Source organism: Pipistrellus hanaki, assembly GCF_964339955.1.
Source record: "Pipistrellus hanaki genome assembly, chromosome: 14".
In the NCBI taxonomy this organism is placed as follows: domain Eukaryota; kingdom Metazoa; phylum Chordata; class Mammalia; order Chiroptera; family Vespertilionidae; genus Pipistrellus; species Pipistrellus hanaki.
This window is the reverse complement of record NC_140516.1, coordinates 3,638,490-3,652,262: the sequence shown is the minus strand read 5'-3', so window position 1 is coordinate 3,652,262 and position 13,773 is coordinate 3,638,490. Positions and strand designations below refer to the sequence as shown.

At 52.9% G+C, this 13,773-nt stretch overlaps 1 protein-coding gene across 4 annotated transcripts in view; it reads right to left on the bottom strand.

Annotated features, from left to right (window-relative positions):
* Positions 1 to 13,773, bottom strand: part of WDFY4 (WDFY family member 4) — a 240,091-nt gene that overhangs the window by 124,183 nt on the left and 102,135 nt on the right. For all 4 annotated transcript variants that reach the window (XR_014796801.1, XM_084904130.1, XM_084904129.1 and 1 more), the window contains exons 23-25: positions 13,558 to 13,748; positions 8,528 to 8,680; positions 453 to 526 (exon numbers count right to left, since the gene is read on the bottom strand). Coding sequence is in view for 3 of the 4 variants with exons in the window: in XM_084904130.1 (XP_084760256.1) it covers positions 453 to 526; positions 8,528 to 8,680; positions 13,558 to 13,748 (418 nt within the window). In the remaining variant the exon portion in view is untranslated. The remainder of the gene's footprint in view (positions 1 to 452; positions 527 to 8,527; positions 8,681 to 13,557; positions 13,749 to 13,773) is intronic.

The following is a 13,773-nucleotide window of genomic DNA, read 5'->3' as shown; positions in this document are numbered from 1 at the left end:
CTGAGCCAGACTCGCTAGGGCTTTCTGTTGATCTGCTCCTTATTCCCCTAAATTCTTACGTGGAAGCCTACCCCTGGGCGGTGGGCTTTGGGGGTGAGGGGGAGAGGGGGCGCGTGTGATAGGCCGTGAAGGTGATGCCTGGTGATGGGGTTGGTGCCCTCACAAAGGAGGCCCCAGCGAACTCCCAGCCCCTCCCCCGTGCAGGGACAGTGAGAAGACAGCCACCTCTACATCCGAGGTGGAGTCCCCACCAGACCCTGATCCACCATCTTAGACTCTCAGTCTCCAGCATGGGAGGGACAGATTCCTGCTGCTTATAAGGCACCCTGTCCTCGCCCTTGTCCTCAGCAGTTTGGTTACAGAAGCCTGAGCCGTCTGAGCCCTGCCCTCTCAGTCCCTTTCCTGGTGAGATGCCCTTGCTTCTGGCGTCCAGCAGCCGAAGCCCAGCCTACCTTGGCGAGCGGAGGATTTCCAGGAGGTGGGAGAAGAGGGACTGCTCCACGTTGTCTGCGGCTCCCATCCAGAGCTGGAAGACAAGCAGAAGCGCAGGTGAAGCAGGGCCCAAGAACGGGCTTCAAAAGAGCTGCAGGGAATGGGCCTCCGGCAGCGCCAGTGCAGAACACTGGGCCTGGTCTCCAAGGCCTGGAGTCACCAGCCCAGTTCCCCGTCTGGAATCGGACCCGAGCTCAGGCTGCGTGAGGGCTTTGCCCAGGGAAAGCTCAGACTCCACGTTTCTCCTCCTCTGCGGCTGCCTGGCCCTTCACGATGGGTCTAGCTGCAACAGGATACCTGTGCCAACCAATGTCCGCCCAGGTCCAGGCCCCGCAGCCCGGGGCCCCCACACCAGACTCATCTCATCCAAAAGGTCAGGGCCCGTGTTCCCACTTCAGAGATGAGGAAATAGAGGCCGAGACAGACCAATAGAGTGACAAGTCCATTCACACCAGCAAGTGGCAGGACTGGAATTAAAAACGGGCCTCCCCTTTCCGGTTTTACCCTCTAGTAACTAAACTCCCGATTGGTGCATGCAACACTTTCTCCATAGAACCTGCAGCCCAGCCCATGCCCTCCTGCGCAGCAGAACCTGACGGACAGACAGAGGAGGTCCAGGGTGAGCTGCCACTGAGGCTGCTTCCATTCACAGTGAACAAGGGCAGCTGCTCTCTGTCCTCTGGACCAAGTGGGTGGCGATCCTCTGTGTCTCATCTCCATCCCTTTAGAGCACACATGTCAAACACAAGGCCCGTGGGCCAAATCCGGCCCACCAGGCCTTGCAATGTGGCCCGCACTGCGCTGTCATCACTGCACTCCGCTGCGTTCCAGCACAATGACGCGCCGTGACATAGGAGGCTTGTGATCTCGCCGGCCGCCTCGCCGGCTGCCTTACTTGCTATCTATTACGCATGCGCATAGATAACAAGTCACACGAGATTCAGGAGGCGAGATTCAGGAGGCGAGATTCAGTCCGGCATCCGATGTGGTTGTGCGGGTGGCAGAGCAGGGGAGAGAGTGAGTGTGCGGGCATAAAAAATACACAGCAGAAGCTGCCAGTTCCTGGCATAAAGTGCAGGCATAAAATCGCAACAGAATCTGCTATCTGTACCCAGCCAGGCATTTATTGACTGACTTTTTTTTTCTCCACTCCATCTGCCAAATCAAGCTATCCCTGTGCAGTTTTCAACTTTTTCCTTCTAATGCAGATTTCCAATAAACTACATCTTTTACTGCCAATATTGATCCCAAAATGTCCAGGAAAAGAAAAGTTGACGGTGAAGGCAGACAATTTAATGACAAATGGGAAAATGAATACATGTTTGTGCTTAGAGAGGGCAAACCAGTGTGTATATTGTGTTATGAGACAGTGTCGGTGATGAAAGAGTACAATATACGTCGTCATTTTGACACCAAACATAATGTTAAGTATGGCAAATATACTTTGGAAGAAAAGCATAAAATTGTTAAAGAACTAAAAGGCAAACTACAATCACAGCAGCAAATGTTTACAAAGGCTACAGCGAAAAATGATGCTGCAGTGAAAGCAAGCTTTATAGAGGCTGAAGAAATTGCCCGTACTTCAAGGTGTTTTTCAGAGGGTGCCTTTTTGAAGCAATGCATGTTAAAAGTGTGTGAGCAAGTATGCCCAGACCAGATACAGAGTTTTCAAAATGTCAGTTTGTCAAGAAATACCATTGCAGATAGAGTTCAAGAACTCTCAGGAAATCTATCATCACAGCTGGCCGAACAGGCATGCAGTTATCTCGCTTTTTCACTTGCTATAGATGAAAGCACAGACAACACTGATACAGCGCAGCTGTCCATCTTTATACGTGCTACGAAGACCGACCTCTCTGTCACTGAGGAACTTTTGGATGTAGCTGCCATGCACGGGATGACGACTGGTAGAGATATATTTGAGGCTGTGGAGAAATCTATAAATAATTTTAAATTACCCTGGGAAAAGTTGGTGGGGCTAACTACCGATGGCGCACTTTCAATGTGCGGAGAAAAGAAAGGCTTGGTTGGACTAATGAAGGAAAGAATGCAAAAAAGTCACTGCCACACACCCTTGATTACTTATCATTGCATTATCCACCAAGAGGCTATGTGTGGAAAAGTTCTGGACATGAATGACATAATGACCACAGTCATTAAAACTATTAACTTTATACAGGCACGTGGCCTGAATCATCGCCAGTTCCAGCAGTTTTTACAGGAGGTGGGTGCAGAGCATGGAGACGTGCCATACCACACAGAAGTAAGATGGCTGAGCAAGAGCGCAGTCCTCAAAAGATTTTTTGAGCTCAGAGAACAAATTGCTCTTTTCATGGAAAGTAAAGGAAAGCCCTTGCCTGAACTGTCGGATCCCGCCTGGCTATGTGATTTTGCTATGATGTGTGACATATGCGAGCATCTCGCCCAACTGAATCTGAAGCTGCAGGGACGCAAACAAGTCATCACGAAGATGTCTGACATGATCACAGCATTCCAGCGTAAACTTCAACTATGGAAGTCCCAACTGGAACAGGACAATCTTGCCCACTTTCCCGTTTGTTTGAGTATCTCAACCACTATTTCTGGTACTTTTCCTTGCAGTCGGCTGGCTACCAAAGTTAGCCGTTTACTAAGTGAATTTGAGCGGTGCTTCTCTGACTTTAGAACACAGCACTCAGGCTTTGACATCTTTGCCAATCCTTTTACAGTTGATGTCAACAATGTGCCCCATCACCTTCAGATGGAGATAATCGAGCTTCAGTCTGACAGTGGCCTGAAATCAAGGTTTCAGGATGTTGAAATTGAGGACTTCTACCCTCTACTGCCCCCTGACTCAATGCCAGAGCTCCGACTTCATGCTGCCCGTATTCTATCCATGTTCCGTAGCACCTATCTTTGTGAACAGATGTTTTCAATAATGAATCTGAACAAAAACAAGCACAGATCACGCATTACCGATGACAACCTCCATGCTGTTTTGCAGGTTGCTACAGCCCAAGAAATAAAACCGAACATTGACTCATTGATCCGGGGAAAACGGTGTCAGACATCTAGCCAGAAAACAAAATAATGAGCATTTTAGGTACATTCCAATATTACTGTTTTGCTTGATACCAATATTACTGTTTTGCTTGATAGCATGTGAGTTGGTTAACAGCACTGTTAAGGAAAAGATTGTTCCACTCATTTTAAATTCACATTTCTGGTTAACATTGTCAGTTTATGACTGTTCAGTAAACCATTCGGCCCGCGATTTAGGCTGGATTTTAGATTTTGGCCCCTTCTCTGATTGAGTTCGACACCCCTACTTTAGAGGCTTCTACTGTCTTATCTCTAAACACAGTCATTCTCTAAGGCCCCAAGCCAGGTGTGGGATGATAATAGTGCATTCATCTAGCACCAAAAAGAGCTCACACTCACAAAGCACCCACTGGCAGCGGCAAGAAGTGCCTGGTATAGCTCAGAAATGATGTCTGCAGTAGCGAGATTGAGGCTCCAAGATACTAAGAGACTCGCCTGCCGACCCTCAGGTACTCATCCGCAGAGCCTGGCTTCAGAGCCCGCTCTAACTCCCTCTTGCCTCCTCCCTGTGTCTCCCAACAGCCATATCCTGGAGTCTGATGCACAGGGTCAGTAATGGACCTCTCTCGATGACACAAGTGGCTGTGGGTCGGCAATGGGCCTCATGTGATGACACAGGTGGCTGTGGGTCAGTAATGGATCTCACATGATGACACAGGCACCTCAAGGCACACATGGAGGGCCCTGTACAGGTGGTTCTTCACGCACAAAGGCAGTCTCTGAATAAAGGCCATGCTGTGCCCCTGCTCCTCCCCCCGCACAGCACAGCCCCCTCCCTTCCAGGGCACTGGAGCGGTGGTACCAGGCTGCCAGAGCACCTCGGACACTGCCTTGCTCTTTCGGAAATCCCTTTACATTGCACCACACGGGTTGGGAGATGTAGTAGTTGAATCTTCTGCTGCTTCTCCTGTCTTACAACCCCTACTCTTTTTAAATGTCAAAGGGACCACGTGTCCCACTGTGCTCTCTCCCACCTGAGGCCACGGCACATGCCGCAGTGATCGGCCTGTCCCTTTTAAAAACCAGAAACCTAAGACCTGCTTACCCTCAACTTCCTGTCCCTGCTGCTCCTCAACTCCCCGCCCCCTCCACTGTCTGTCCAGGCATCACAGATCCCCCTTCTCCTGTAACCGATGTTCTTGCCTCCAATCTCACCCTCTTTAAGGCCTTGTGCTGTTAATAGCCGATCCTCCCACTGGGATTGTGCCCCCCCCTTTTCCACTCCTTCCTCCTCTTGGCCTCCTTCCTCATCTCCTGTCCTAAGCCCTGAAACTCCCTTCCTCTGTTTTCTTCTCTCTCTTCAAAAGCCTGCCTCTCTCCCCTCCTCCTTCCACTCTTCGCCTTCCTCTGACCCCTTAATTATTTTCATTAGTTTGTCATCACCTCCAAGTGACCTCCAAATACAATACGCACATCACTGCCCTCATTTACTCCAAACTCTCCTCATAATCTTAAATGTTTATTTTGTTTTACTTTGGTGTTTACTGGCTGCTTGCTTTCTCAACTTCAGCTTTACAAGCACCAGCTCACCCAAGGACGCCGGCTCCCGGGCGGCTGGTGCCATGGCGGTTCCAGGAGCAGCCCAGGAGCGTGGGCCTGCACAGGCAGCTGCTGGGCCAGCAGGGGCGGGGATGCCTGGAAACCAGCAGCCGGGCCTGAAGCAGGGTTTGGGAGGGGCATGCTCTCTGGTCTCTGCCTGCGGCCTTCACAGCCCGGTGCTCATCTCAGACCAGGCCACAGGGCCCTCCTGGCTGGGCTCCATTCAATGATAATCTCCTTAGGACAGGGAGAGCTACAGTAATGAATAAGATTGGCTTTCATTTTTGAGATTCCCATACTGTTTTTTTTCAGCTCAGGCATCAAGCTTAGCCAATAAAACAACCTGGAAGTGCTCCTTTTTCAGTTTCCTGGAAGTTTTTAAGGCTGGGAGGGCCTGCTTCCTGACAGGTGGAACTTCTCCACGGACACCCGGCCGCCACCTTCCTTGTGGCTTTTGTTTATAAGATGCTAAAGCAGTGGCTTCAGCCCTAGCTGGTTTGGCTCAGTGGATAGAGTGTTGGCCTGCAGACCGAAGGGTCCCGGGTTTGATTCTGATCAAAGGCACATACCTCAGGTGCAGGCTCCTTCCCAGCCTGGCCCTGGTCAGGGCGGGTGCAAAAGGCAACCAATCAATGTGTTTCTCCTACATCATTATTTCTCTCTCTTCCACTCTCCCTAAAATTCAATGAAAAATGTCCTCAGGTGAGGATTAAAAATCAATAAATATGATTCCATTTATTTGATGATTTTGGGACCATTTAAGTTTTTTTTTATTTTATTTCTTTTTGAGTGAGTTTGGGAAACTTACATTTTCTTAGAGATTGTCCAGATGAGCTAGGGTTCAAATTTATTGGCACAAAGGTGCCAGCCCTACTCTCCTGTCTCCCCTCACCCTGCTCATCCCCATGCTCTCCCTCCTTCCACCTTGCCAGCATTATTTTGTGTCCTTCCTGCCTTTTATCCCGGCCAATCTTAGCAGTTTATTTTAGCAGAGCTAGTTATTGGCCTAGTTGATCCTTTCTTTGGCTGTTTCCTTCCTATTAAAACAGTTGTTCTCCTCTTTATTATTCCCTCTTTCTGTCTTGGAATTCAGTTTGTTTTTAGTTTGTGGTTCTGTTTTGTTTTGTTTTTCGGTCATTCCCGCTTCTTAACCTGAAGCCTCTGTTCATGAATTAGAATGTTCTCTTTCTGACGGCACGTCGAGAGTTAAAAATTTCCTCCATGCCCAGCTCCCAGCAGCCTCCCCACTGTGCTTCGATATATAGTGTTTTCCTTGTCCTTCTGTCTAAACCAATTCTCATTTGGATTATAATCCTCATTGATCCTCTTTACCTCACTGCCTTTTGGCAATTCAGGTTCCAACTCTCCCACTGGATTTCTACAATAATCTTCGGATCATCTCCCTGCCTGGGGGTCTTGTTCCCTGAGAAATAGACCTAAAGTAAAGTCCTAACTAACACCTCAGGGTATCAGCAATTAGCCAGACTTATCATCAATAATACAAAATTTATTTATAAAGCCTTTAATAATTCCAAGGAATTATTTAATTGAGGGGAATATATGCACAAAAATACTGTGTATAACAGTGCTCATTTATAACAATACATGAACATAACCTAGGAGTTTGACAACACAGGAATGATGTCAGGCACAGCACAGATTCTATCCTGACCTCGGAGCAATGCTTGCAAAGTCCATAATCTGTACATACAAAAGCCTAAGCGACAGAACAAATGATCAGTTGACCAGTTGCTATGTCAGATACTGACCACCAGGGGACAGACTCTCAATGCACAGGATAGGGCTCTCTCCTGTCTGGATTGGGCCTGTGGGGATCGAAATGAAAGCAGCTGTCTGACATCCTCTGAGGGGTCCTGGATTGCAAGAGGGTGCAAGCAAGGCCGAGGGACCCTCCAGTAAATTGATAAATGGGAAAGGATAGGACTAATAATATCCACACCAAGATCATAACCAATAAAAAAAATGTAACAATACTAATAGAAAGCTTAACAAAGCATGCACTCGAGGTTGACAACAGTTGTCTGTGTCTCAGAAATAGTCCCCCCGCACCCACCAACTGCCTACTTTTATCTAATTTAAAGCATCCTAGCTAATAAAAGAAAAGCATGCAAATTGACTCTACTATGCCCGCCCACAAGCCAATCAGAAGTGAGTATGCAAATTAACTCAACCAAGATAGCAGTTAATTTGCATATTCAGACAAAGACTGACTACAGCATAGAAGAAAGCCAAGAGTTGCAGAAGGGAGCGAAGCTGTGGAGAAGCAAGTGGGGCGGTGGGAAGCAGGCAGGGCTCCGAGAAGGGAGGGAAGCAGGCGGGTGGCGGAGAAGGCCGTAGGAAGCCCTATTCTTGCAGGAATCTTCCTGCAATGGGCCTCTAGTTCTGTAATAAGCATATATTATTTCTAACTTTAAAATGTTTTAAAAATACTTCCATGGACTCTGGCACACATGGACTAAAATGCATGTCCTGTGGCTCAGTCTTTAGCCGTCTCCACCCTCCCCCTCTGCCTCATCTCCTGGAAGGTGCTCCCCAAGTCCCTTGTTATCAGTCCCCTGGCTGCTTTCATCCTCCAGGTATTCAAATAAGCCCTGGACCTGGAGGTCCCTCTGGGAGCCTCTGTCAAACTCCGCCCAGCCTGAGCTGCAAGGCTGAGCCCAGCTCTCACTGCCCTGTGCCTGCCTCTCTCCCACCAGCTCACGGAGCCTCTGGCATGTGTCCGGGCTGGGCAGCTGCACGGAGGGGCTGCCTCCTGCCATCACTGCCCCAGGGACCTCGCCAGCCGGCGCAGTGTGCGCTCAGACTAGGACGCTTCCTCCATGGGCCTGCCACCTCTGTCTGAGCTGCCTCAGGGCCCTCCACTCCTCGGGGTTCTCAGTCACTCCTTTAAGGGAGCGTTTATGAATGGCAGGCACCAGAGGAATCGGCTCGTGCTCTTTGACCCCCATATGTATAGTCCGGCCCTACAGTCCAAAAGCCTTCCCCATGTTCCATCTGGCTTACGGGAGAGGCTGACCTCTATTCACCATCAAAAACTGCAACTCAGAGAGGCCAGGAGACTTGCCCGGGCCACTGGGGGCGGGATTCCATTGTGAAGCTGGCCCTCCGCTCTCAAGCCTTTGGGGCTTTCCTTCACAGCCATCCAGCCATCAGGAAGCCAGGCCCCCCTCACACACCCCTGCAGGCCCCCCCCTCACACACCCCTGCAGGCCCCCCTCACACCCCTGCAGGCACCCCCTCACACACACCCCTGCAGCCCCCCCACACCCCTACAGGCTCCCCCCTCACACACCCCTGCAGACTCCCCCTCACACACCCCTGCAGGCTCCCCCCCTCACACACCCCTGCAGGCTCCCCCCCTCACACCCCTGCAGCCCCCCCATCTCCCGCTTACCTGGAAGTTGCAGAGGATGTGCTGGAAGACCCCCAGGTTGGTGCGGGCGGAGGTCCCGAAGCCCAGCTCGGCAGTGCCCGCCATGGCCAGGATCAGCTGGAAGACGCGGTGGGTGAGCAGGGAGCTCTTTTTCCTCAGGAGAAACGCCATCACCTGGAAGGTCAATGCACAGCAGCTGGCGCCCAGTGCCTCAGACTCTCCTTCCCGCTGGCCCCGCCTTTGCTGAGCCGCCTGGCACCCTGCCTGGAGTGCCTGTTCCTGAGCAGCTCACACACTGACCGCCGCGCTGCTTCCCACCTCTCCGTCCACCTCTCTGTCCACCTCTCTGCCACCTCTCCATCCCTGGGACCGACCCTCCACGGGCCTGCTCCCCCGCCTCTTCCTCTGTCCCCAACGCCCTCGCTCTCTCCTGGCTTCCTCCTGACACTCAGGGCTCTTTCTCCTCCGCCTCACCGGGCCCTAGGCGCACAGCCGTCTATACCTGGTGCCAGGCCACCAGGAAGACACCAGCTCCCCACGAACCCTGATGACCCCTCACTCTGGCTGCAGCCACCAGACGTGCCACCAGCTGCGCCAGACCCTGGGGACTGGCAGCTCCCGGCACCGTGCCGTACGGCACTGGCACCCATGGCCCAGCTCAGAGCCCAGAGCGACGGAGCCCCAGCCTCTGGTTGCTGTTGAGCTCCGCCTCACAAAGCCGGGATGTGGAGCCCACCCCTGGCTCCGGTTCTCCCCCATCCTTCCCCTCCGGGCTCCAGCTCAGCTCTCCCACAGCTCGGGGCCTTGCGCCCGGATGTGGACCCGTCCACCCCTTTCCCTTTCCCATCCGCTCAGGCCCTTTCCACGTGCTACTGGGAAGCCATCCTCGTCTGACAGCCGGAAGGTCTGTTCTTCCAAAGTCTGTGCTGAGACCTTCGCCTGGCGGTGTGGTGACGATTGGAGGTGAGTCCTTCATGGTGTAGGAAGAGATGGGGTCCGAGCCTGGAGCCTCATAAAGGGGCCTGTGTCCCTACCAGAGGCATGAGACCTCGCCTCTCTGCTCTCGCCACATGAGGACCATCAGACACGCCCCACATCCAGAAAAGGGCCCTCGCCCCACCTGACCAGGCTGACGCCCTGGCCTCGGACTTTCTGGCCTCCAGAACTAAGCGAAAACGAATGTCGGTGGTTACCAGCTACCCAGTCTCCGGCATCATGTCATAGCAGCCCAAACCCAGACAATGTGACCATCAAACACTCAGGATCTTCTGAGGTTGTTCTGGTCCGTCCTCTGACACATCTGAAACCTGGAGGCGCCCCCTCCTGCCCACAGCTCACAATCAGGGGCCGAAGCCGCTTGAGAAAAGTCACCCCCACCGGCTGCTTCATGTTTCAATGCTGGTGTCGAGTGTCCAACGGTACGCAGTCTAACTCTGTTTCTAGCAAGCTGGGTCTCCTGTCCGAAAGATTTCATCTCTTCTTCCTCCCCAACCTCCCTTCCCTCCTGCACCCCCCTCATGCTCCCATGCTCTGCTGAGAAGACAGAACTATCCGACAGCATTCTCGCCTTCCCATTCCTTCCTCTCACAAGCACCGTCCTGCCCGGCCTCCAGCCCTCTCCTCACCTTCCCAAGGACTGAATCCTCTCTCTCCCTCCCTCTCTCCCTCCCTCTCTCCCTCCCTCTATGTCACTTCCGTCTACCAACAGAAGGCTCTAGTATTTCTCTGCTTAAAAGCAGCCCTCCCCTGACCCCGCACCTCTAGCTCTGGCCCCCGTTGCTGCTCCTCTCCTCAGGTCGACCTGAAAGCTGTGTGGGGGCATCCAGCTCCACTCCTCACCTCGGTCCTCACCTCCACCCCTCAGCGGGCTGCTGCCGCACCTGCCCAGCTGCCTCAGCAAGGTCACCAATGACTTCCCGGTGCGGCGCCCCCCCCCACCCCCCCCCCCCCCCCAGAAATATAGCTGCACTGAGTTTGCTTCATTCTGAGCATCGTTCGATACACTGGCCTTCCCCAAATACTTTCTTCTTTCGGAATCTCCAGCAGTTCTCTTTGGTGTATCTGCCCTCTTTCTTCACAATCTCCTTTGTTGGCTTTAATCACATTTCCAATCTACAAGGTTAGCTCCTTGTTTCTTCCACCTTAGTTCCCTTTCCTGTTCTCTCTACTCCTCTTTGACTATTGCATCAATTTTCTTGGATTAAATAGCATCATATTGATGACTCACATTTATACCCAGCTCAGCGTGTCCCTCTACCCCACTTGGCAGTTTACTTTTGGTCTCACACACGCTTCAAACCTAGGGGGTGCCAGGGCCTCCTCCTGCCTGCCTCCTGCCCTCTGGCACACGCACCAGCTGTTCTCCTGAGCGGTCTTCCCTACTGCTCACAAGGACCCAAGTCTTCCCAGGTCAGGAATGTAGTCGCATAGCAGACCGGTTCTACCTCAGTCTCCTGCTCAAATCTCACCCCTCTGATCCACTTCCACACTCGTGTCAAAGGTCATTCTAAAGCATAAATCTTTCCACCTCCCTGTCCCAAGCTTCCCCAGGATTACTCAGCATTTCTGAGAGGAAAAGCCATGCTCCCTGGAGGCAGATCTCTGGTCCTTCCCTCTCCACCCGCTGCTGTCAGTGGCTCACCCTGTCCTTTCTCCGCAGCCATGCTGGGAAGCTGCTCACATTTTTAATGCCGGTCTAGAACGCTAGCCTTTCCCAAGCTATGAAAATCCATCCTGTGAAACGCAGCATGTCACCTAGGCTGAGAAGTGGTAGTAAGTTTAATGAAAATAATAAGTAGAAAGAGCCGAAACCGGTTTGGCTCTGTGGACTGAAAGGACCCAGGTTCGATTCCAGTCAGGAGCATGTACGTTGGTTGCGGGCACATCCCCGGTAGGGGGTGTGCAGGAGGCAGCTGGTCGATGTTTCTCTCTCATCGATGTTTCTAGCTCTCTATCTCTCTTCCTTCCTCTCTGTAAAAATTCAATAAAATATATTTAAAAAAAAAAATAAATCAGTAGAAAGATATATGCTTTCCTCATGCTCTCAAATCCACCCAGCAAATCAACAGGTAAGTACAGAGTAAGCATCTGAAAAAGGATGAGACCACTCCTGAGCGAGCGGGAGAGCTGAAGACCCGGCCCTGCTGTCCTGTCATCTCACGGAGCAGGTGCCTTGGGGCGAACGGACCACAAACACAGTCTGTCTGGGCCGTGCCACTGGGCATGCATGTTGTGAAGGAGGAGAAGGGATGCGGTAGGATGGGGCTCTTTAGAAAGAGGCAAGGTGGGCAAAAAATAGTAATCACCTTGTTTGTTTGCAGGAGCCTGGCATTGCCCCTCCCTCACCACTGCCAGCCTCCCTCTGAGTTTCCATGAAGATGTAAATGCCTGAAATGCTTCTTTTTTAAGCCACAAGAAGAGCTCACAGACTTCCTTCTTCTGCCACCCTGTGCACATTCAGTCCTAACTCTGGCGGGCTCTTTACTCAAATGAAGTGTGCAAAGTCTTCGTCTCATCATGCTTTCTGCCTGTCCTACTGATGGTGATGTAAATTGATTGTTGATGCCCCCCCCAAAAAAATTCACATATTGGAACCTAATCCCCAGTGTGACGCTGTTAGGAGGTGCGGCCTTTGGGGTGATTAAGTCACGAGGGCGGAGGCTCTAGTGGGATTAGAGTCCCTGTAAGGAGACCTCAGGTGCCCCCTCACCCTCCGCCCTGTGAGGACAAGGCGGGCCCTCACCAGACATGCCTGCCACACCGATCTTGGACTTCCCAGCCTCCAGAACTGTGAGAACAAATGTCTGTTGTTTATTACCACACACACACACAGTTTATGGTGTTTCGTTAGCAGCCTGAACAGACTAAGACACACTGTGAGTTCCTGGGAGGGAGAAGCCGCACCCCGGTGCCCAGCACAGTGTCTGCTGGCTCTCAGGCAGCCCTCAGGCAGCGTGAGCAGAGCAGAGACCCAGGCTGCTCCTGGCCTCCCCCGCCTCTTCCTAAAACCCGGCAACCCACTCCTCTGGTCCTCCAGTCGCCATTCTTTTCTTTTTAAAAATTGTCTTTATTGATTTTTCGAGAGAGGAAGGGAGAGGGAGAGACAGAAACATCACCAATGAGAGAGAAACTGATTGGCTGCCTCCTGCAAGCCTCCTACTGGGGGCAAGCCTGCCACCCGGGCCTGTGCCCTGATCTGGAAGGGAACCAACCGTGACCTCTTGGTTCATGAGTGGACGCTCAACCGCAGAGCACTCCAGCCGGGCCACCCGCCTTCCTGTCTCCATGAGGCTCTTTGTCTCCTACCCACGTGTGAGGCCTCCTTCCCGCGTGTGAGGCCTCCTTCCCGCGTGTGAGGCCTCCTGTTCGCGTGTGAGGCCTCCTGCCCGCGTGTGAGGCCTCCTTCCCGCGTGTGAGGCCTCCTGCCCGCGTGTGAGGCCTCCTTCCCGCGTGTGAGGCCTCCTTCCCGCGTGTGAGGCCTCCTTCCTGCGTGTGAGGCCTCCTGTTCGCGTGTGAGGCCTCCTTCCCGCGTGTGAGGCCTCCTTCCCGCGTGTGAGGCCTCCTGCCCGCGTGTGAGGCCTCCTGCCCGCGTGTGAGGCCTCCTGCCTGCGTGTGAGGCCTCCTGCCCGTGTGTGAGGCAGCACCACTGCAGCCCGAGCCCGGCCTCTCCCTCAGTGTCTCCTAAAACGGCCTGGGTTCTGTCTGCCTCATCCTTCTCGATGTCCCCACGGGGCTTGTGCCTTGTTGGAAGAGCTCACAGTAGTTACTAGCATCCCCAGCCACAGCGGATACCGAAGTGCTGAGTTGGCACGATTCCTGCTGCTGCCTCTGTCGGTGTAATAAAACACTGGAACCTACCGAAAGCCCCAGCCCTGGGGTTTTACTACAATCACAGACCTCCCGGTCACTATCACGTCCACTGAGTGTCTGCAGGCCGCAGCCAGGCGCTGGCCCCCGGAGGAGGCCTGCCGTCCAGAGCCAAGGCTTTGTGCTTCCCTTCTCCAGCAGGCACTGTGGAGGGACTGTCCAGACTCAGGTTGGGGTGGGGTTACCTGGTACCCAAAGATGTGCTGCATCCGGCGGTCACACATGACGTTGCTGGTGAGGACCAGGTGCAGGACTTTCACGGCTGCGTACATGGCATGGTCGTCTGTGGCCAAGGAGATGAGGCCCAGGAGGATGGCAGGCCCGCCAATGAAGTCCAGGCTGCTGGCAGCGGGGCTGGAGTGGAACACCCTGACCCCTGTGGGCGACAGAGGGGAACCGTC